This window comes from Ostrinia furnacalis, unplaced genomic scaffold (genome assembly GCF_004193835.3).
Source record: "Ostrinia furnacalis isolate ACB-3 unplaced genomic scaffold, ASM419383v2 OfSCF2106, whole genome shotgun sequence".
Taxonomy (NCBI): Eukaryota; Metazoa; Arthropoda; class Insecta; order Lepidoptera; family Crambidae; genus Ostrinia; species Ostrinia furnacalis.
Window position 1 is genome coordinate 497321 of NW_021132345.1, and position 25260 is coordinate 522580.

Genomic DNA, 25260 nt, shown 5'->3' on the forward strand with positions numbered 1-25260 from the left:
GAAAACTTGTAAGTTACTATACTAGCGCCATCTATGACATAATTTTAGTTAGTACAATAATTTATGCTGTCAACGCCATCTATTATACATAAATAGTACTATAAGTCAAAGTGTCTACGCCATCTATTATACATACTTAGTACTATAAGTTAAACTATTCACGCCATCTATTGGTTAATAGCTTTGCTATTCATGTCAAGAAGCCAAAAGTTTTATCTACTCATCGCTAGATGGCACTTTATACCATTCTCTCTTTATTCTACTCTTTTCAAATAATTATTTTATTGTAACTTGGAGATAAATAAGAAAATGATAAGATATGATGTATGTTTATGGAATAATACTATTAACAAACTATACAAAACGACGAGTATTGCCAAGAACAAAAAAGAAGAAGAAGAATCTTTCATTATATAAAGCTGGCAACACAAACCTGACGCGTGTCGATTCGCTCCTGCGCGTTGAGCACTGTCAAATGACGTGTTGACGTTTTGTTATTTCACTTTTTACTACGTGTCAAGCGAACTTGAACGCGTTGGGCTTAAAAGCCTCTAATTTTAGGATTTAACTGTAAGTACAACACGATTTTAACCATTAACTAATTCAAACGTGTAATTGCCACGATCTGCAATTATTAAATACGCGAGAAAACCAATCAAAGTGTGTTGTAAAAATATTTACTTTCGTGAACTATTTTACGTGATTATTGATAAGAACGCTCGATTTAGTGTGAAATTTTGATTTGTGCTGTGAAAAAAACATCATTAAAAGCCGTAAATCAGTTTACAGCTAGTTTTTTTCCATTATAATCCAACAGAAAGTGGAAAACATCATACAGCTTTCCAGCTGTGTAAATGGTGTTTTGTGTTTATTCGTCTTTATATTTGCGACAATTCTTGTGTCACTGGCGTCATTGAAGTAGTTCCAAGTGAAACTTCGTTAATTATCTAAAGGTAATCAGCTAATATTCGAAAATTAATGATATCGTAATCACTGGCCAAGGTGTTTACTGTAGGCCACGTATTTTGTATAGGCGCAGTGACGGTATAGTCCCGATAGTGAAAGTGTGTGTATTTTGTGGAACTGTTAGAATACAGTTACTATTTTATTTGTTTCTGTAAGTTACCTACATAAACATTATTAGCATGATTGTGCTATTAAAATTGATATCATTTTTCAGTCATGTCTAAGTCATGATAAGTAGGGTTTTTTATGTCTAATATTTCTACTGTGAAAGTGTTTGTACCTATTTTTTATGTTACAACTCATTAATTATGAAGATGTATTGTTCATAATGTTTTTTTCCAAATAACACTTCTCATTGTTTAATCAATCATGTGTCTCCATAAAAACAAAATCTTTATATTCTTCACAGGTTACTGATGTAATATAAAAATACCAACTAACAATTTCATACAACTCTTCAAGTACCAGAAAACTAAAAAACATTAGAAATCAATTGTTATAATGGTCTTCTGTGACCACTTAGGGTTCCACAAGTTACATAAACTTGTGTTTTACTATTTGGAATACCATCCATTCAATTACTGTTTGTATTTTCCAGGACAAATATCTAATCAAATCAAACAAAATGGCCCCAAAGCAGAGGATGCGTATCGCCAACGAAATCGCCAGCAAAAACATCACCATGAGGGGGAACGTACCAAAAACCACCAAGGTATGTATTTTCAATTTATTACAGTCAACTTCAAATAGTTGGTGACACCCAAAGTGGCCAAAAAGTTGACAACACAACCTTATTCCAAAGTCAAAGTCAAAATTTCTTTATTTGTTTAGACTAATAAATAGTTCTTACAAATCGTCATTTTCCAATTGTAACAAAGACATGTTTAGGATTTTTGTCTACTTTGAGTGCCAAGAACTGTTTGACACTGATCCTACTAGCTGACCTGACATTAGTCCCATAGAAATATTTCACATAAATGAACATTCAAGTTTGTTGTGAATTTACAAAGTTTCATGGAAACTTTTTTCTCTTCAGACCATAACAATATTTATAAGTTAAATGCCTGAATTGTCCAGTCACTCTCACGATTTGAACGTAGCATTATGTTTTAAAATACTGTCACAATTGAATGATGTAAAACAAACCACAGAGCAATTTGTTATGGTTGACCTGCATCAAATTTGCTATGTGGCAAAACTATTACTTAACTAATCATGGGCCTTTCACTGAAGCGCTCAAATTTTGGGCAATTTTATTTACTGGTCACTTGACGACTCAATGCTCGATGTTTTTTTATTATAATTTGTTGTTAATAGTAAATTCAACTTTTAATACACAAAGTTAAATATTCTTTGGTATGTTCATCACAATACATATAAATTAATTGCACATTCTGATTAAAATAGAGAAATCAATCAATAAAATATCTAATTGTCCTTTCTGGTATTTAATGTGAATTATTGTAATATTTTTTCTAAATATTTGGCTTATAAATCTTGGTAATTATTAATAGTTGAAACATCTTTAGACACATTAAAGTTGTGACGTCTCAAATCACACAATGGGTGTACCTTTATTTTTTTCTCTTAAGAGATACTGTATCTTGTTTGACCTTACTGCTTTTACTATCTCAAGGAATTAAATTTGCAATAAAACCAACTTATTTATCAATAAGTTAAAACCACCTGTGCCATCGAAGCTTTGTTTTCTTATTGGATTCCAATCGATTTTGTTCTGTATTGTCTTGGTAAGAGGTATTAATTCGATCGAAGGTTATCGGCAGTGTTTATCAATAATTGCGCACAACCTGCGTTACTGGTATTCCGACGTAGCTACTTTAATTTGACATGCTTGTTGATTCAGAAAAACATTTAGTCGTGTAAATTCTGGTAATAAAAAAATATTGCTAGCTCTTGCACTGCGAAGTCAGTATACCGCTTCTAAGGGTTTTGTTTGTCAATATACAGTGTGTTTGGGATAGGGCTAGCGATAATTTAAGGCGATGTTGTGATGACAATTTTATCGACAAAAATGCCCCCTTAAGTGGGCCCATGCCGTTTTTATCAAAAAGTTTAGTTTTTGTCAAAAAATTCAGTTTTCAAGGGCACATAAGAAATAAATAACATTTTTGTGTAGTCACATAAGCCCCCCCCATTCCAAAAGGAGGGGGGTAGGCCCACATTATGGGGGCATTTTTGTCGATAACATTGACATAATACATTATACCCTACCTGAGTTTAGCCAGGAAATACTTTATCTTTCAAATGTTATTTTACAATAGTAAAAAGTCAATTAGTATAATTACAGTTACTAATCATTTAGGGTCGTCATTAGGAAGAAGACTACTTAATTAGTCTATTTTTTATTAATTATTGTAACTAGGGTGGGAATATTGAGTGATTCACCTTGTTTTAAAAGTTTAGAAATATTGTTCCAATATTTTAATATTTTATTTCTTTTTTTCCAGGAAAAAGATGACCAGTACCCCGTCGCGCCGTGGCTCCTAGCGCTCTTCATCTTCGTAGTGTGCGGCTCAGCTGTCTTCCAAATCATCCAGTCCATCAGGCTTGCCTAAACCGACCCCCACCTGACTGATAGTAAGACCTTGGCTTGATATGGATTCCAAAGATACACGTGATGGCATATCGAAAAACTGGGATTTTTTAGTTCACCACTTTGGGTGTTTGCTTTTTGGCCAGTGTTGCCAGCTGGCAAAATAATTTGAACCAAAGTGATTTCATGACATTTTATATTCTGTTTTATTGTAAAATGGGACAGATTTATGTCATAACTGTTTGTTAAATTTAATTGTATGTTTTCAACGGTGCATTGTTTTTGTCATGCTTTTTGTGCAACATTAGTTTTTTTAAGTGATACATCTGTATATATCAACTCATCGGTTTTTTTGTCATGTATTTGTATATTTGGTGAATCGGACTTGCGAAGTCTCGGAATCATTTCAAGCCTTGAGTTTTGTAGATAATTATATAATTTGTGTGCTAGAGATCTTAAAGGTATACTTAACAGTCTTTAGTGCACTCACCCCTGCGCATTTCTAATCTTATGTAGCTTCTAAAGTTACATTGTTTTAAAATTATTTTTTATTTTCAAGCGCAGTTTTTTTACCAACTTTATAATCTCAAGTAACGAAAACATAATTGTACGTACTCTATTCTTGTATATTGTAAAATAAAATTGAAATTTTAATATTAAGGTGAAAATCAAAGCATTTAGACGTTTAATTGTTGTTGATTTCCATTCCCGATTCCAATCGAGACTTAGTGTTGAACGCACAAGGCATAATTTCCATGCAAAATTATGTTTTATTTTAAAACCAATATAGTCCAATTTTAATATTGTATGAAATTATTTTTAATCCGCGCCACTGTCGAAATTATTTGTCGGTTTTATTTTTAATTGTAAATGTAATTTATTTGATTAAATACAGTATATTTGTCATAAATTATAAAGGTATTTTATTTCTCATCGTTCTAATAGATGTAGCCAAAGATTTTCTTGTAGTTAAGTCATAGTAAAGTCAAAATAAAAATTATTATCCAAATTGTGATGCCAGTTCAAATGAAAACAATTTTCAACCTGAATCCAATTGCAATAAAATTCAACTTAAGTCAGACTCAAATCTTTGGTTTCTATTCTAAAATACAAGTAGGAACATAAACATAAAAGAAAAGAAGTTTAATTATTTTGATAATTTTTATATTTTTGAATTTCCGTAATATTAATTTCATGGATAAATTTTCCATGGAGAGCGTCAGACTTACAACGAATTTTATTTTTACACAACACTATATCTATATGGTACAATCAATTTACAAAATTGTCATGTGATATGTGAAACTTAAGGTTAAATATCCTAGTTTTTGAGCACCAAATATAGCACCAATATCTGTTTTTGATATCTTGGATCAATAGGGAAGATATTAATACCTATTTTTTTTAAACACGGCAATACACCCTTATTCTAGATACCATTTAGAATGATATTAAAAAAAACAAGTTTTTGTGTTTTCACCAAAATGATTTATGGATTTTTTAAATTACAATTTACTTTAGTTATTTTATTTGATAACATTCCAATTTACGATTTTTTAAGTAAAAAGGATTTTATTTATATCTAAAATAAGGGTGTTTATATTAATGTATTTTTAAAGGTGCAAAATTATATTTGAGGAGTATATGTAAATCATCTCCAAAGTATGGTAATTAATCCGCGCGGTTCGTATAATTATGAATTATGTATTCTATTCAGTAACATTTATGACAAATCGCATAAATTTATAATAGGCTTATACATTTTGCTATCAGTTGTCGGAGTAGGCTATAATTATGTTAATAAGACTGTTGAATAATAAATGAATTATTATTATCGTGTCCTTCAAATATATGTGACCATTTTCATTTATTTGCTGAGATTCGGAACTTGAAATTGAGACCCGTATCATAAAATGACACTCAACTGTGAATCTAAATTAAAAAATACTTGAGTCAAATGCTTATTGAAATTCAGCCAACCAAAGGCTTGATAATAATTGAATTCGAACTTAAGTAGATGTAAGCCTAATTTATTCAAACTTTATTGCAGAAATAAAGTACGATTGGCGGACTTAATGCCTTAGCATTCTCTACCAGTCATTCTAGAATACGGGTCTGGAAATTTTACTTGCACCTTTAGATTGATTTGAAGTCGAATCTATAGCAGAAGTATTTGTCTAAGGCGGACTTAATGCTTTACATCGTTCTCTACCAGTCATTCTAGTCACCTGTTGATTCGATGTTGAACCAATAGCTTTAATTTTTAAATTTGATCGCATATATTTGAAAGCACATAGTTTTATTGCACTCTGGTACCTAATAAGGTGCTATAGTAATGCTATAGTGTGCAACACTCCCTTGGTACACTTCGTGTCAATATTATACTTTAATTAGTGGTTACTAAGTACATAGGTAGGGTAGTTGTCTAAAAAGTCTTACGTTCTATAATTAGGTCATAACTTATACATAAGTTCTATTACATTGTGATGTTTATTTATACATTTCTGTATATTTTCTCTGAAGAGGTAATCTGTAACTAGAAATTTCAGATTTTCTTCAACAGTTTATGTTAATGGCATACAAAATATTGCTAAAATTATATCATTGCGCTAAAAATTATTGATACAATAAAATAATGAAAAGCTGTAGTGAACCTCCGAAAATGGTATTACATTTGACTTTTTAGACAAATATTATACAACATTTTCGCTTAAAAATCTACATCGTGACTGCACAAAAATTGTGATATCATGTCTAAAACTATTTTAAAGTATCGTAGATGGCCTCTGTAGGGTAAGTACCATTCAAGTGTATGCTGTTACTAAAGCTCAAATTGTCTTTGCTTATCAAAACGTCTGTCCTATCTATATTCTGTTCGTTATCAATCGGATAGTCGTCCATATTGCTGGTTATTTCTAGTCTGATCGCATGGACTTTCTGATCCGAGAGAGTAACCTTATCTCGCTCCCAAGAATCGATGATAGACACGTCGTTCTTGCTGCCTAAATCGTCTAGCTCACTGGACGTAACGCTCGAATTATCTAAATCAAAGTCTGTGGTTTTCTCTATGACCACCACTTCGATATGTCTGAAAGGATTCTCTTGGTTCTCTATCATCTGTCTCGCTCGCTCGTCGTTTCTTATTATCACTTCTTTCTTAACGTTACAAATCACAGGGTCCGTAGCCAGTATATCTACGTTGTTATCGTAGTTTTCTTCATCGCTTGTCTTGTTGCCGTTCGGAGTGCAAATCTCTGCGTAAATGTTGTCAGAGCTAGCATCAGAGACTGCCTTTTCTTCTTCGATTTCAACAGCGTCTGCCACTTGTCCGTAAGGTAAATCTTCTATCACAGGCAATTTACGCTTTTGTATAGAAGATATCGACCGCCTTATCTTTACTTGGACATGAGGCTCTTCTTCGGAAATGTCAATAGGAGTGAGATCTTCCTCTATTTCAGATTTGGGCGTTGGTGCTCTAGGTTTGTCGATTTTCTTCCTAAAATTAGAGAGTTTGTCGTCGTTCGTTCGTTCGGTTTTGGTCGGCATACTGTTGCTGTTGCTACCCTCCTTTTTGTCCGTCAGTTTTTTAGGATGCAGCAGGTTCGAAGTAGACTTGCTCAAAACCCTTTTAGTTTTCACGTGGAATTCTGAACAAAGCTTCTCTGTTATGTAGGAATGCTGCTTGTAATTAATTTCGAAGTCACTATCGTTGTATAGCGATCCAACTCCGAACATGTTTATTTCTTCGCAGCTCTGAATCTGATTGTAAGATTCTGACTTGACCATGGCCTTTTCTGGAATCAAATCTGGTTGTATCCTCTGTCGCCTTTCCAAATTCGTCGACGATTTTGTGGCCATTGATTTTTTGAGCATGTTCTCATCCAGAGATTTCAGTTTTCTTCCAGAACTGGTGTCACTTTCCATGGAACCACAGTAGTTAATTTGATCAACGCTAAGATTTTTGCGGCCATGTTTCATGTTGATTCCGCTGTCTTCTTCGGGGGTGTAAGTGCCATCTGGCATTCCTGTTTGGACAGATACAGATTTTGTTAACACTGGTTTTTTATGGTTAGAGCTGCACTGACTTGTGCCCATGTCAGAAGATGACGTAGTAAGACTCTTATAAGAATGGCTCTTTTCCGCTGTACTGTCATTTTTCCTCGACCCACCAAATCTGTCTTCGATTAGTTTAGCCATGTCTTGATACCTCTCTATAGAACTGTGTTTTTCCCCTAAAGGATCAAACGGATCTTTGAAGTCTCTCAACTTCTCAGTGTTTTCTATTGCTGTTATCTTTTCATCTAGTTTCTCCGTACTCTTTAACAGTTTTAGGTTTTTGAACCATTTGCTCTTCTTCTGCCCTGAATCTTCCCTGAACACCTGCATTTTATCACTGGAGAAGTGTTCGTGCTCCACTTTATCTTCACTCTTATCGTCTTTTCCCTCATCATCACTATAGACGTCATAATTCATATGTTCCAATTCGTTTTTACTCAAAAATATAATGGACCCTTCAGTTTCATCCGGGATATCCTTCAACACCTTATCGCTTTTCCCAAATAGCCTAGACGTGTCTATTTTCAATCCTTGCAGCGTAAACTTCTTTTCTTTCTCAAACTTGATGGGTTCATGTTCTTCTTTCATGAGATCCTCAGCTGTCTTCGCTTTGCCAACCACTGCGTTGTTAGCGTAGGAGATTTGCCTGATCCAGTTGTCAACGTTGAGTTGACAGAAGGTTAGTGCTTTCTGGAGACGGGCGGAGAGGAACATTCGCTTTTCGTTTTCGAAGCCGAGTTGGGTGCGGCGGACCTTGACCGTGCTGTTTAATGGGAGGAGTTGGAGAGCCTCCTTGGCGTGGTAGCGAGGGTCGACCTGCTTGCTCGGGCTGGAGGGCAGGGAGTTGTATTCGGGGAGCGTGCACATCACCAGCACCGGTTCCGTCACCGCCGCCCGCAGTAGAAGATCGTCTGAAAATGGAAATGAAGACATTTTTATACCAGTTTCTATTAAAAAAGAACCAACATTTGCAATGATTTGCAATTTCTGCTGGAAAAAGTTTTTTTTTATCCACAACGAGGAAGCTCTTGGCCTGTATCTCACCTGATGGTAAATGATGATCAGGCCGAAGGTGGAAGCGAGCTTCACCCGGAATCCTCAACCACGGAGGAACTGGCTATCTTACCTCTAACTGCCGGATCACAACAATGCTGTTAACATTGTTGTTATGGCGACAGACTTAGGTAAGATGGTGGTAGCTAGCCAGGCGGACTTAGAACAAGCCCTACCACCAACCAAACCGAACAGAAAAATATGCCCCCACTAGGAATCGAACCCGGGAAGCAGGTGGTCTACCCACTAGACCACAGAGGCGGTTAAAGAGATCGTACCAAGTACCAATCTACCTTCAACCACCTTCAATATTTGAGAAATGTTTGTATTACTCCCAGACAATCCATAATCCATATTCAAGTACCAACCTCCAACATCGTGTGCCATCTCAATAGGTACAGTCCCAGCCAGCAGCCGGACCCTCGTCGGCAGCCTCCACAGGCTCAACAGGTGAGGGAGCCGGTGGGCCTTCGCTGCCGCATCAGGAGGCGGGGCGGAGGCCGGGCCCTCTCCCGCGGAGCCCCACTCTGCAGGCGACAGTTCTTCAGGGCACACCTCGTAGAGTTCCCCCTTGGTGTTGATAGGCACGAAGAGCTCCTGGAAATTAAGGGATCATGGTAAGTTTGGTGAAATCATTGCATTATTAATCATCATTATCATCAGGTATCCACTGCAGGAGTACGCTCTCTCTAATTTGCCAGAGGCAATGGAGAATTTAGCTTATGCTCCCCACGCTGACAAGAGGGGTTGGGGAGGCCTGATATTGATGAATTTGTTTCCTAGAGGATAACGTAGGTGAACATTGTTGTTACAATTGTAAAACATTGTTAAGAATTTTTTTCGTCTGGATTGTGATTTTCTCGTCCAAAATACCGCAATGTTGAGACAGAGCAAGACTAAAGTCACAGAATAAGTAATAGTACAGGTACAGAAGGATTACTCCGCAAGACGATTTAAATAAATGCGAGTCTTGCTACGACGCGATAAAGTGGAATTCAGCTCGCACAGCACTACGTACCTACAATTTTATTCACCTACAAGTTTTGTCTCATTCTATCGCGTGCCTCTGAACTCTTCTTACGCTGTTAGGGTTGCTGTCTAGTGAAAAAATAATTAATCTTCTTATATGTAATGAGGTAGATGTAGCATTCATGACTCATACGCATTCATTATGGAAAACCTTGGGAGAGGCCTTTGTCCAGCAGTGGACGTCATTTGGCTGAAACGAACGAACGCATTCTGAGCAGTAGTCATGGTAGGTTAGGTTCTTATCTTAGATTAATTATTGGCTTTATTAATCTAAGGTTCCTATACTATCCTAAGAATTATTGATTACCTACATGGATAACATACCTTTCAGCATCTCTGGGAAGCGAAAAAAAAGATAAATCCGGTAGATTTCTTTTCGAATTTAAACACCCGAACGCCGCACAATATGTCTTTCTCTTTATGTCCATTTTTAAATAATACTTCGATCATAGAATTAGGTACGTACTACAACGCACGCCAGCGTCCTGACGGGCGCGCGCGTGACACTCGACTGATGTAATACCCGCCGGCGGGGCGCTTCGCTGTAGGTAATTATTGGATGTACCGCGCGGAGTGAGCCAGGCCTGCTAAAGTATTTGATAGTTTGTGCTATCAGGTATGACTTAGGGAGATGTAGTCTCACAATGACTGTATATCAACAGCAAAATAATTTGCTTGGAATTTAAGAAGTGATCTTTACATACTTAAATATACTGAGCCTTACGGCCTACCAGTTAACAGTAAATTTATAGAAACGTATAGCACCAATAAACAGCAAAATGAGTATATTGGTACCTCTTATCAAAGAGTTATTAATTTGAGCACTAATAATAAATTTGTCTAAATCCTATTCCTTACAAAGTATAGTAGGATTTATGAGGGACTCTTCCGCGTCTTGCTATTCATTTAGTCATAATACTTAGTCATAAAAGCTGATTGTGAGGCAAAACATTTGCCACACGCTGCCTTGCCCTTACACCATTAACCGTGGCATAACTTAAGGCCTAATAAAAGGACCTGCCACAGTATAAATATACATGGTAACTCAACTTCCTACTAAAGGTAGCCTTTCGAAGCGAACGTCTATAGCGTCAGTGGTGCCGCGACTGTGACGCCGCGACAGAGCGACAAATAGATGTTCTATGCAAATGTATGAAATTCTAGGGAACGTCTTTCGAACGCAGCGACACTGTCGCGGCGTTAGTGACGCGGCGTTGGTGGCACTAAAGACCAAAGCTAAAGACGCTGCGTCTGTGACGCTTAGTTCGAAAAGCTACCTTTACAAAGCGAGAATCCTGTGAGTTTGTGAGTACCAGGGGTTAGTTATAACTAAATATTCAGAAACACTAAGTACGTTACAAAAATATTTATCCTATTGAAAAGTAAATACGTTCTTGGTCCAAAATAATACCTCCCTATATTGATAACCTTGATCGATTATGCTATCATCAGTCAAAGTCGGTACTTGGGTCTTTTCCAGGGCGCTTATACTAGGGCGCAGTACTTGCTCTATTTCAAGTGGATACTAAAGATATTTTTTCAACGGACGAAGCAAAAAATAAGAATCACATCTCCGAACATATATCTCAGCTAAATAAATAGCGTTTAAACTGTACCAATTATTATTTTAATGCAAGTAAATCCTATTCTATTCTAAAAATAAGTCTTTATTAGCAAACCTACTGAACCCATATTTAATGTGGCTAAGCGAATTGTAACTTATGTGCCCGAGGGCGGTTTACACATGACGTTTATAGAGGGAAGTAATGATATTGTAACGTCACGTTGTCATAAATTATCTTACGTCAAAATACGCCACGAAAGTGTGTCACGTCGTATAGCATAGTGAAGGTATTGTTACCTTAAGATATAGCCTGTCAACTAATATAATTCAGTATTTATAAGGTAATCTGAATAAGGCTTTGATTTACCTACACGTAGTTTTATTATTATAATACTTAGAACCTAAATCATTGAAGCCTACACATTTTATTCATAATAGGCATAATGGAGTGGAATAACTTATTATTAATTTTTGAAATACATTTTTAGGAAGAGGAAAAGCCATACGTTTTAAGTATCAATCTATTGTTACATGCATCTATAAGGAAGGTATTCTTAATTGGTAAATAATTAATAATGTTTTAAGTCATACTTAGGCATAATTATTACGAAATACCTACATACTTAATTCAGCATTTCAGCTATTTAAAATACCTATTTGAGAATTTCCTTCTTCCTTCTCTACAAAACGAAAAGTTAATTTATTTTTTAATTTAAATTCACATTTTTTTATTAATTACGAGAAACTCGGTAGGTAAATAAATTAACCAAATAAATTACTTTATGGTTAGTGTTTCTTACGAGATCGAATCAGAAATGAGGAGATCCGTAAACGAACAACAGTCGCTGACATAGCCCTACGGATTAGCAAGCTGAAGTGGCAACAGGGCACATAGTACGTAGAACTGACGGCCGATGGAGCAGCAAAAGGTTCTGGAGTTGAGACCACGTACCGGAACGCGCAGCGTAGGACGTCCACCCACAAGGTGGACCGACGACCTCATATAGGTAGCAGGAAGGTACAGGCCGCTACCAACCGGCCTTTGTGGAAATCATTAGGGGAGGCCTACGAGTATGTTCAGTAATGGACGTCCTGTGGCTGAAATGATGATGATGAAATGACTTTTTGTCTTTTTTTTGTCGCCTCGTGGCATATAAACCCACCTCCACAGACAAGTCAGCGTTTATTGTCGCCGTAATACATTCAGCATCACGCAACACGTTATTATGCGCGCGCATACAGTCGGCCATTGTCGAGAACTTATTGTTTGCACTTTTGTAGAATACAGATATAGACTTCGCACCTGGCTGGCTTCGTATGAAATCGATTTGTGACCTAAGAAAGGCCAACTAATAAATTACGTTAAATAACTTATTTGGTTCATCAAGTTAGTGTCTACAAATATCCTGATTGTACTAGGAACCAAATCCAAGATTTCTGGATTGGAGGTCACAGACTTCTGGATTGGGACTTTGGTATTGAACAGATTCTCAGCCTCTTTCAAGGAACCTCAGTTTTTTTCAGGTTAGGTAGATATTCTGGTATATATCTGGTAATCCTAAAGGTTAAGTAAGTTAAAGAAACCTAATAGATCTAGCTAGGATTGAGTTTGCTTACCACTTAGTGCAGTGATCATTGGGAGCGAACTGAGTGAAGAACTAGCCTTCTTTAAATCCCACCGCGTTGCGCTATTATCGCCTCAATTAGCTCCACTAAGTATATCTAGGATTTAAACGTGAAGTGGGACGTTACCAAAATACCTGCAAAGGTAAATAATTACGATTCGTGTCTTCTTGACCTAACTACAAAATACTTATTCACACAAACTTCGAACTTCTTTCATTTTAACTCCAATGCAAGCGAGAGTGTACAAATTCGAAATCAAAATCATATTAAGAGTTAGTCTTCCAAACCACGATGTTATCAGCACACCGGCCCATCTGTGTGGACGTCATTAATTACGAGGCAAAAAAGGCTGGAACTGGTTACAGTAACCCAAATAAAGCATGACGCAAGTTAAGGCTGGCCACACGAGTGAGACTTTTGAGACACCCATATTGTGTAGTAAGGGCCTAAATTAACGATACGATAGTATGAATGTGGATAGATATAGATAGCTTATCAAGATATACAAACATTGTGTCCATTTTATGTTGTAGTGATAGGTACGATTTTGTAACAAAATTATTGTCGACTCTACCTTATAAGGCGACAGAAAAGTTATTTTGAAGAGTTTAATAACAGAATTTTATAAACGAAAACAGCCAAACTATTAACATTATTCAAATTTCCATGGGTTTGGCATGGGCTGGATAGACATAGTAAAGCTATTATAAAAGCATCATTAGAATTCAATTCGCTTTCGAATTTTCAACTTAAAATAAGTTTTTATTTCTTTTTATATTCAAAATCGAAAAATTTAAATTTAACTTTGACTTTTATCAGACAAAATCGCAAGCGCACATCAGGCCTAATTATATCTAGATTTCAGAGTAGTGCAGGTTGCCTAATCGATTGTCTACAACTGTAGCCTAAGCCAATGCAACCGCATGCATAAGCAAGTATGGGATTGTCACTTGTTTTGACATACTATGAAGTGTTATTATCTATCTTTGATATGTATTGGTATTTGAAGCAATCTGGCAGGGTCAGTGTTATTTATTGTTATTGATCCAGCCGAGTATAATATAAATACATAACCATTGCAATCTAGCTTTGTATGAAAGGTAAATTGTTGAGAAAAAAGCCCTTATTTTAACTTCAAATTTCTTATACAAACTCTAGGTAGCACCATCTTACATAAACTATAACAAACGTCAAAAGTCCATGAAACTTCATACAAAAACACCGGTTAAAGTTATAGTTACGGTTAACGTTAAGGTGGTGCAACTTAGGCTATTTTTATGCATATTCCCCATTTAGCCAATATATTTTTCAGGATTTAAGTGTATCTTCGCCTCTTGATATTTTTTATTTCTAGTTTTCGCCCAGTTTAGTAGGTAGGTAAATCATCTTCTAGTTAGGTTAGCTTAGGTAGTTAGAACTGTTAATTTCTAACTACCACCACCACTAGGCAAAAAATATTCAGCTGTCTGTCTTCCAATTAGATTTATTAAAACTATTGGAATTATTGCAGTTTTCCGAACTCTAAGTTAAATATTTCCATGGTTGAAGTTAACTAAATATGTCGCTAGATGGCGCTGTTCGTCGAAGTAACTATAAAACACATGAATTAATTTCTTTTTCAATTGATAAAATTGCTGAAAATACATTAAAATATCGTCTTTAGTTTTAAATTGAAAACTACTTCATGTACTTTTAACGTGTTTTGTCTTTGGTAGCACTTTCATGCGCCTTTTTTACATTTTCCTGAATCGCGATATCAAAGTTTTAGTTCCTGGTTTGTATATAAGAAAAATATTGTACTACTAACATTGTGTCTATTGAAAGGAGAGACGGTTAGCACTCCCCTTGACAAGGATGGAACACATAAATTGGTTAAGGCACTAATTAACCAACATTTTTTTACACTTTCCATGTCTAAATATTATGTAGGTACTTGGTTTTTCAGTCATCCAGTCAGTAAAGACCTCTCATTCTTAAGGGACTGCTTGATAATGAGGGTTCAAGTTATGCTAATATGTCGGACTCTACAATACTAATGGGATTTAAATGTGCCTAAGATTTTATGTTATGATTATACTAAAATAATAGTCCCCTAATAAAATAATAATAATAAAATTAATGTTTTGGTAAATGTGTACCATACTTGTATAATATTCGATCTCAATATGTATAAGTAGCTAAAGAGGACTTATTGTACACTGAAAAGTACATACTAGTTTCTGCCTGTGGCTACACTTGCTTTATCAGTTTAAAGAATATATTAATATTACTATCTTGTGTACAGCAATTGAAATTAATGACATTATGTAATATCTTTTATATTTGTTTTTTGTCAACCATCAAATAACTAAACAAATATTTATAATAATTCAGTTAAAACCTCAAATTTTGACATCCTGCACAGCTGTACTGAATCTCCTCGAGTAGTCTGGTTTCCCAGAGCTGGGGGTCACGTTCAGGTACTTCCATTTGTCTCCATACATCGCGATGTCCTTGCTCAATTTCCTCTGGATCTTCGAAGTTCCTGTAGTTGATAACCAAGTTATCAAAGCATTCTTGCCGTACTGTTCTAGATCAAGCAAACCATGGCTGGACACCACCGAACAGTCTGGTTTTATAACCAAAATGTGAGGAAGGCATGTCACTTGATACATGTATTTCAATTCATGTACTAAGGGATCATCAAATTTAAGAGTAAACCAATTGGCTTGATCCTCGTAACTTGCCTTCATTTCTTCTTCTGTCTCATCCATGGGCACGTATATAACCTCCACGGGAAGGTTTATATACTTGACATTTTCGTAAATACCGTAGAACTTTTCAATAATGCCGTCCTTGTCTACATCCTTGGCCGTGAAGAGTAGGAGCAGGACGTCGCTATTTTCCTTGATCCACTCTGAAGGGACTACTTCGTTTTTCTTGTTGTAAATGACCGCTGTTTTCAGCCAGTCGTAAGGCTTGAATGGGAATGATGCAACCGCCATTTTTTGGGACAATAATAATACGTATAAACAATTTATTGTCTTGATAGCACGTTTATTTGCATCCCATTGCATCCGTTGACACGTGTGCGTTGTGTCAGCGGCCGAAATGTCAAGTTTCGATGTCTTGGAAGGCAAAAAAGGTCGCAATTATTTTCGCAACAGACCCTTTTTGAAGATTTTAAGAGTATTTTTATCTGTGCTCGTAAGATTTTATTTTTATTAGTGATTATTGTATAAAACAAGATATAACATCACTGTTTGTAAAATACAGTGGCAAGAATAATTTTATAAAAGTAAAAGCTCACAAATTAAGAATCAGTTACAGAATTGTTCGCTCTTCTGTAAAGTGAATTTAGATTTTAACTACACAATAATGTAGTGTTACCACATGTCTATACCTGGCGATATTTTTAACTTAAAGGACGCATTGAAAGTCCGATACACGCGTTCAATACCGCAAACAGAAGCTGACAAATATTGAAACAACATTTTTTATGACTTCATCAGTAGCACCCATAAAGTTTCATAACCGAGATCATCAAAAACTATAATCTGTATAACGGTCGCCAACTGACCCAATGGTGCAAAGAGTGCCCCCCATAAATGGCTTGAAGAACAATGGCATTGACTTTTACCACCCACATTACGGCAGTGTAGTAAACTTTATCGTAAAGGGATAAGACTTAAATTAAATTGGCAATACGTTGGGAAATCGGTGAACACGTGAGCATGTTGTTAGGGACCAAAAGTAGCTGTAACGGTAGCCGATTCGCTTCCTGTGGTAGCTATGGCATGATTAGAGATATATGGTGCTAATTTGATCAAATTCTTCGAATTTAGTACTGTCCATAAACAGTTTCTTTTACCACTTCTCAGGGCAAGTCAATTATGTTGTCTCGAAGTGTTGGGAGGGCAAGCTATATTTGAGACGCGTATAAGTGCCCTAAAAAGGGCCTATTAAGTCTTTGAATTTGAATTTAGAATGTTAGGACTCTATGCTGAAGAGAACGCAATCCTCCTAACTTTGAACTCCATAATGTTCTTCTGATTAATTTCGTTGCGGGTCCAATGACATTTTAACTTTCCCCCGGGATAAACTTTGCCTTCACTGGTTGGGTTTTTGGCGTTTGGTTGGCGGTCATTATACATATACATCCTGGCTACACAGAATGTTGTAGTGGTGGGAACGAGAGGTGTGATTAGTCTCGATACTTTTAGGCTGTAACAATCTCAGTAAGATTTTGAACTGTATGAAATGAGTATAGTAAACCAAACCATCTCTCACAGAAACGGTTGACAACTGATATCTCTACAGCACATCAATACAATTGTTTGTTGAAAAATAGCATTTATTACAGCTAAATAAGGTGCACCATACATTTATTATAAAGTAATTAAAATCAATATATGGGAACAACAATACATTAGTTCAAGTCATGTCAAATCTCGGAACTGGTGTGCTCTTCTTGCATACTAAATGATAATTTAATCTTGACACACCAATTTCTAGCTTACGACTTTGATACAAGGAAACTTTTCCTTTAACGTAAAGCACTAGAATATGGCTGATGGTCCCTATGATTGTAATTTCACCCTAAGACTGGACATTTTAAAGTCCATTATTCCTTAACAATTTGTGTAATTAGTAACTCATACCTGTGCTCATACTTCGAAGAGGTTAAGAGTAGGCGCACACCGTTGATTTTTAGTTGGCTGATAGTTGTGCCCGATTTTAAATTGTATGTAGAATCGGCCAAATCGAATCGGCGTAGTGTGCGCACTCCCAATACATGCCCATACTGATCAACTGCCCGACTAAACTATCGGCCGACGAAAAATCTACGGTGTGCGCCTACTCTAAAGAATAATTTATTTTAACGTTGCGTGAAAATAAGTAATAGTAGGGCGTAAGCGATTCATAATCGATCGCAAGCAACAATGTATTCCAATAATAAGCGAAACATAATATTTTAAAGGATTTTTTGGATCGGAGGTGTGTTTTAATTGATCCTAAAGAAAAACGTAGGCTCTAGCTAGCTAAAGATGTCCACTGCTGGACTAAGGCCTCCCCCAAGGATTTCCACAATGACCAGTCCTGCGTTGCCTGCATTTAGGTGCTTCCTACAACCTTCACCAGATCGTAGGTCCACCAAGAGAAAACTTTTCGGAACAACTAAAGGATTTTAATTAAATCTGGCCATTGTTAGAATGTATACTCCGTAATCAAATTCTTGGGTACACAGGGAAAAATACGGTAGTTATCAAGATAATGAGTATAAAATTAGATAATAACATTGTGTGGAGGAAATGAGTGATCATTGTGATAGTAAGTTACTCGTAAAATGACAGTATTATATGGATGATTAGGGCGAATGGTGTCAAATTCTGTACAATCACCAATTATTTGCTGTCACTATAATCAAGTAAATTACTCGTACACAGAAAATAGTGAGAAGTACCCATCTGCGGATTAAAGAAAGAAGCTTAAAAAGGGAAATTTACTCTCAAGAATTTATTCTTAATTATTGAATTTATTCAAGCCTTGTGATTGGCCAAATACTTATGGTTTCTATGAATCAAAGAACAATGTTGAATTTTAGTTACGTTTCACATTTCGATTTATAATAATTACGGGATAAGAACTCATACAATTTTACCATTCTAAAGCTCTATTCTTCTTTATTATAAAACTGCCTGAAAAGGAAAAAAAGCTAATACTATCAAAACTTCAGATGAAATAAAAATAAATAACAGAAAATAGTACGTGACGCGTTTATGTCTTTTGTACCACTCGCCTATTCACTCAGTGCGTGCCTTAAAATTTCGAAGTCTAACGAATTCACAAACAGTACTATGAGGTCTCACAGTGCGCGTGGACGCACAGGGTCACACAAAAACCAATCACAGAGCTCTATTCAACGCTGTGCGTTCGATTTGCTGCAAGCATCGTTTGTGAATACGGGTGTCAGATTCACTCTCGAGTTATCCTCCATCGTTTCTATCAGACACAAACCATCTTTTATATTTTCTGAATTTTATGACTCCACATAGTGGCTTCAACCAAAATTCGTTTTCAATATAATATTATCTTACACAAACCATATATTCTCTTTAACACCATAAATGTCACAATGGAAGCCACAGAGCGTTGCTGTTGCGTTAAAAAAAGAATTTTCCGAGTCGTGACGTCCCTAGTCCTAGCGAGAGCAGGGATGGCGAACCAATGGCACACGTGCCATTGGTGGCACGATCCAAAATAGGCTAGTTTCCTAAAATAACGTAGAGTTTGTCAATTGTATTATCAAAAAATATTGGACACGTATTTTTATTTTCAATCGAACAAGTAATTACGAAGTTATGGTGCGTTGAAGTTCAGTGTGACGTCACGGCAAGCACTCCTTGACGTCACGGAATTCGTCTCGTGAACATTGTCGCGCTTTATCTCTTTCAATTTTTATTAATTTGAAAAATACGTGTCGAGCTTTTAGAAAGTTATCTGATGGACTAATTCAAACTTGTGCTTTTTTACCAAGAAAACATTGCTATATTTAGGGCATGCAACGAATCACAAAATTCATTATTAAATAAAATAGTAGATAATGTGTTTTGAGTTAGGGCTATTGTATTTGTCCTCATCACTTGGTGCCACTGTAAAATCCGTCACTCGTCAGTGGCGCCACTTGTATGATATTCCTCATTGACGTGGAATTGTGTATAAAGCATTCGTAATCATTTGACAGTTCATTACGTACGATTAAGTCAGTTAACAAAGCGTTTGATAGAATAATCGTACGTTATGAACTGTCAAATGATAACGATTGATTTACACAATTCCACCTCAGGTTTAGGTGTTATTTGATGGCACGTCTATGACTACATCAAACATTTTTTTAGAAAAGTGGCACGTCGATACATAAAGGTTCGCCATCCCTGGTCTAGAGGACAGTGCCCCCCACGAAACGCATTATGAACTACACCTCCTTTTACGAACCTTATATCAATCAATTACAGTCCTATTTCGCTTGTTCTATGTCCCATGAAAAGGACGTCCACGTTTTCGCATTCCACTTTACAGTAGAGTGAATTCACACTGTATTGTGTTTGGATAGAGTAGCTTTTCGAGTGAGGTATTTGAAATAAGTTTGCTAGTTGGGTACCCCGCTGCGTTACCAAGGGTTGGCGAATAAAAAATAAAGGAGTTTGAGCGAAGGTTGCTTAGGTTTTGAGTTTTTTCTACGTTTTTCAGTTAATAATCGTCGGAATTGATGATTGGAATTTAATTTCATCTCACGTACGCTCGTAGACTTTTTAATTATTTTTCGAACTTCATTAGAGAGTTGTGATTTATGTTTGTAGTCAAAGGAAAAGGGTTCAACACGTATGTTAACTATAGGCAGGTATTTGGCAACCTAGCCCAATTCTTAAGCCCGGTTAGGCGGGCAATATTTATTAATATATTTTTAAACCGGTAGACAGTGGTGACTGAGTTTGTTGCGGAGCTTCTTCTCAGCACTTGCCAAAATATGTTTGTCTCGAAGCGCTGAGAGAGCAAAAAAGAATGAGACATGTATAGACTGCATAAGAGCATTTGACGATTTATTATGTACTAATTTAATTAGTCTATACAAATAAAGATTTTAAATCTTGTATAATTAATAAATCTTAAACAACTAAATGTTAACAAATAACTACTTAACTAAAGATAATTTTGATTTTGATTTGATTTTTTGATTTTGAAGAATGGGTTAGTCGATAGCATATCAGGTTGTTATGAAAACATAGGTTACAGGCCTACCTTCTTCTATAAATCAATCACCGAATAGGCACACAGCAATCTTGAAAACGAATAAAAGCGAATAAAATTAACACTGCGAATGTCTGTCTGTACCCATAGTAAATTGAGTTTTTTTCATGGCCATAAATGATTTTTTTTTATATATTGTCTCATAAAACATACGTTTAGTGTCTCATAAAAGTTACGTAATATACTATGCCAGTCAATCTCTGTATAAGTTAATCATTATCTTTTTTAATTTCGATCGAATTCCATTCGAGTTCCAATCGAGTTCCAGCGGTACCGATTTCGCTTTTCGTTTTGCATTGTCCGTCCACTCGTGATGGAGTTGATTAATCGTTATCACTCCCATAATAAAGGCTTGTACGATTCCTATTTTTATTTTGTAATTAACATGCTCGTCTATGACCACGTTCAATATGGGAATGTTATTACTTTGCCCTTTTTTAAACGCCTTGATTCATTGCGCTCTTTTATGGGGTGCTTTGGTTTTATGATGCACTTATCGGCTGAAATTGGCTAGATGGAGGCTTTCAATTTAATTATTATTTTAGAAGGAATGGAGATCAGAATAGTGATAAAGATCTGATTGTTACTTTAAATACTTCGGGGTGTGAAATTGCTCTCGTATTTTGACTTAGAAAATCTTTGGATAGTTGGTGAATGATTAAAATAAGAATATGACTAAACCCTTATGACATGTATGATGGCCTTTATGATATTCTAAGGAAAGAAGAATTTATGGAGTAGGCGTAAATAATCATGAAATACAGTTTGAAAATAAAACATCTTTTGCTATTGCTTGCAGAAATTCTTAATCGTATAATTCTTAACAATATTTAGTCGTAATATTCGCGTAATAGTCGGAATGAGAACTGTCATTTTTTGAAGTCAGGTAAAAACAGCCAGTCAAACCGTAATAACCGCAAACTCTACCTCGTGAAAAAGTGCTCGGGTTTCAATTTAAGTTTTCTCACTCAAATCGACTTACAATCGAGTTCTACAGGTACCGCTTCGATAGTTTTTCGTTTTGCATCGTCTTCAGCTCGTGATGGACTTGATTAATCGATATTACGCCGTAATAAAGCACTGCCTGTGCAAGCGCAGCTAAGATTGGTGGCCTAGGTTTTGGCGTTAGCGATTTGTCTATGCCTTTTCTAAGTCTGGATTTGTTTTTGGTTTTCGAAACTCTTGTAAAACCTCTTTTGTAAAAGACGCTTTCGAAGGCGTTGAAGGAGCTCTTAGAGTTTTTAGAAAGTGATTTTAATATTATTTCTTTAATAAAATTTAAAATTTTGAAAAATCTACACTTTATTATAATTTTAAAAAATCTACACTTTATTTTGTACTTTACAAATTTTCCTGTAATCCATAAAATCCCGTAGATTATCTAATAGAGTTCACTTAAAGCCTCATTTCATTATTAACTCTACATAATATGTGCCTTATTTATGTCAAATTTTTCTTTAAAATTATTTAAAAATCTACGTTAGTCAATAAACTAAAATTAATAATATTTTCTTGTGTACGATTTTGAATTTCTACCCGCTTTGAGCTCTCTCCTTAGGCCCACCGAAGACGATTCATTACGCTCCCCGACTATAAAATCAAATCAACCTTCTGTTCTGCAAGCCCGGACCATTGAGCTGATGTTTGGCAGTTTAATGTATCGTATGCAAAGCCTTTCAAGTATACTAATAGACGAGCTGTTCTGAATAATTGTCACAACGCGGGAGTGCTTGAAACGTGAAATAAATTATAATAATAATCATCAAGTCATTTAGTTCCCACCCTCTAATTCTACGCGCTGGCTGGATTGGGGTTGGGGAGGCCTGAATGCCTGATGTTCGCTTATTTCTTAAGTAGTTTCTCTCTTACGACACCTACGGGAAGAGTGAGTAGTCCCATCTTACCTATTAAATTCTAATCACATAAAATAAATAGCTGTAAGTCGAATTTTGATAAGTATTTATAAAGCGAGCAATAAAACTTAGTACAATAGTAGGCCATCACAAAAGTACCTGAATGTCTTTATTGTATGTTAATTCAATACCAAGTATGAATGATGCTAATGATTTTACTCAAGGTCAGTCCCCTTAACGATGTCTTACATACAAACTTACTTCTGTCTAGCCTATCAAACTCTAAGTGGTATGTGACCGCGATAATTCTATTTGATTCTATTATGTCTCGATTCGTAGGCACTTGAAGGGCTAGGGGGCTGCTTATTATCACCGGAGAATAAAGCGACAAAAACTTTAAAATTACCAAGTTAAAATTAATTATTACATTAATTAATTTTAACTTGGTAATTTTAAACCCTGCCTAAACTGTTTCGCTCCAAAAAGTAAGTTCTCTACAGGGTGTTAGGTAAATGGGTATATGAGCCGACACTAGCCCATGTTAACATGGTCATATAAATGATATTATGATGAAGTCAGAATATTGATATCTTCTATTTAATTATTTTATTTTTCATACAAATCGGATTTAGTAAAATTTATTTTGTATGAAAATTAAAAAAAATAAAATGATGATATCAAATTACTGACTTCACCATACCATTTATATGTCCATGTTAACATGGGCTAGTGTCGGCTTATATACCCATTTACCTAACAGCCTGTATATCGCTCGCATCTTTCAAAGTTTAACGCGTAAGTGTATAGCGTTAAAACAAATCTACTCACATTCCCCTGCGGGTCGATGAGCTGGGCGTACTTGGGCGCTTTCGCCTTGCTGCCGTCTGCGAAGACTCCCGCCAGTCGGAGCGGCGTCCCCGGCCGCGCTGCTGCCCGCTCGTACTGCGCGCCCACTCGCCCGCTCTCTGGAGGATAAAGTATAAAGAATAAATGATACTGTTAGTTTGTAAAAGTTAGTTCTGATATTGGCTAAGAGATGGCGCTATCTCATTTTACTCGTACCGCGCGCCCGCGCCCACGTGTAGGACAAAGGTTGAGATTGTGAGCCTTAGTTCTAATATTGGTCAAGAGATGGCACTATCTTAAGTGTACGGTACTGATTGATGGTGGGTAAGATTTTTCAATGTTGCGTTTCATTCCGCGGTATCGAGGGTTTCTTCTCGATTCATTAATTTCTACCAAAAGAAGTCCTCTGCTGGACAAAGGCCTCCCCTAAGGATTTCCATTGGTCCGGCGCTGCCCGTACCGCCAGGTCTTCTTGTAACTTTTGGTAGGGGTAGCTAGCTGTGTCACTGTAAAATTATCTTTATTTGCATTGACAAAGGCGTCTATATTAGCTAAACTGGGACTCACCCGACGCAGGTCTCGCTCGGTACGCAGAGATTGCTCGCGGCGACACGAGCGCGAACGCTCGCGCTCGCAGCAACGCAGCCACCGACCCGCGCGGCGCCGCCAACGCACCCCCTCGGCATCCACATGACGAAAACCACCCTGAAAAAGATACATAAAATTAATAATCATCTAAAATTATGAGAACCTAACCTACCTAAAATAAATTTTACTCAACTCTCCATTTTACATGTAATTTACGTTTGTACGACGTACAGGGTGACACACGAAATGCTTGACGATGCCTTAGGACGATGCTTGCTTAAGTGAAGCAGAAAATCGAACGCGCAGCGTTGAATTCTGTGTGATTGGTTCATGTATCATGTGTCACTCTGTGCGTCCACGCGCACTATGAGACCTCATAGTAATGTTTGTGAATACGGGCGACAGAGCTCTAATTCAACGCTGTGCGTTCTATTTGCTGCATTGTTTGTGAATACGTACATTAGTCTCCACTCAGGAGCACACACCCTCTCTGATTTACCAAAAGAAAATGGAAGATTTGACCTACATTTCCTACACTGACCAGGTGGGTTGGGGAGGCCTGATATTCCCTTATACTATTCTAATAAAAGACCAAACCAAATTACGATCTTACACAAGAAGTATTATCTTAATAAAGTCATAAATTCAGCTATTGGTAGCCAGTTTCGGACACTTGTTGAAACATAACTAAAGAACAAGTTGCGTAAGACCTATAAACTAGAAACAAAGTAGCATGGTCTTTTATTGCAGACTTTGGGATAAGCTAGGAATTCTAATTTCACTTAAGAGCCCTAGTACACATTCTTTATATCGATATTGTTGTAACTTAGTTATGTTGCGTAGTAAATTAGTAACCTCTGGTACCTATTTATAAATGCTTTTTTTTAAAGCTTACTTGCAAAAATAAAATGAGTTTTGTGAGTTTTTATGAGTTTTATGCTTTTTTTTTGTTACCACAGCCGCGTAGTACGGATGTACAGTATAGAGTGTGCCATATAGGTACATTTTGTTACAAAATAACACATGTTAAAATCGAAAAATAAGATTTCACAGTGGTTACACCGTCGTCTGTACATTGCATATCAGCAAGATAACGTAAAAAACCCTGAAAAAAAACCTAAAAATAAAAATATTTGTACCTACTAAAAATAAGTTTTCTTTGTCTTCACACAAAACGGCATTTTTTTTTATTTTGGTAGGTTCAAAGACAAATAATATTAAATGTGCTCGTGCCCTTAATCAGGCTGTTTGCTAGAAGCCTGACAATGGGTGGACCGACGAATTTACTAGGGCAATAAAACTCGGAGCAGTAAACAAGTGAGACGTTAGTTGGACCG

General features: G+C 36.3%; 2 protein-coding genes and 1 non-coding gene across 4 annotated transcripts; 2 read left to right on the top strand and 1 right to left on the bottom strand.

Moving 5' to 3' along the window:
* The first annotated feature begins 464 nt into the window (after positions 1-464).
* Positions 465-4329, top strand: LOC114354682 (stress-associated endoplasmic reticulum protein 2). Of its 2 annotated transcripts, none has more exons than XM_028307191.1 (3): positions 465-570; positions 1565-1678; positions 3435-4329. In XM_028307191.1, exons 2-3 carry the CDS (start codon positions 1592-1594, stop codon positions 3540-3542), a joined length of 195 nt encoding a protein of 64 aa, XP_028162992.1. In that variant the 5' UTR covers positions 465-570; positions 1565-1591; the 3' UTR covers positions 3543-4329. The 2 variants fall into 2 exon arrangements, with proteins under 2 accessions (XP_028162992.1, XP_028162993.1); XM_028307192.1 differs by lacking the exon at positions 465-570 and adding an exon at positions 816-953.
* A 1567-nt stretch (positions 4330-5896) lies between these two features.
* Positions 5897-24044, bottom strand: B4 (imaginal disc development protein B4; the record flags this gene model as incomplete). The annotated part of the gene is made up of 4 exons (XM_028307199.1): positions 5897-8487; positions 8998-9226; positions 23318-23454; positions 23903-24044. Coding segments are annotated over 4 exons (2715 nt in total), but the record flags the coding sequence as incomplete, so codon positions are not given.
* LOC114354703 (U6atac minor spliceosomal RNA) lies at positions 14659-14749 on the top strand. The gene has a single exon (XR_003656041.1). It is a non-coding gene; the product is annotated as a U6atac minor spliceosomal RNA (small nuclear RNA).
* Positions 24045-25260: the final 1216 nt, after the last annotated feature.

Coding starts and splice junctions, on each gene's coding strand:
- LOC114354682 (XM_028307191.1), top strand. CDS start 1,592: ATGGCCCCAAAGCAGAGGATGCGTATCGCCAACGAAATCGCCAGCAAA. Junction 1,679..3,434: donor ACGTACCAAAAACCACCAAG/GTATGTATTTTC, acceptor CTTTTTTTCCAG/GAAAAAGATGACCAGTACCC.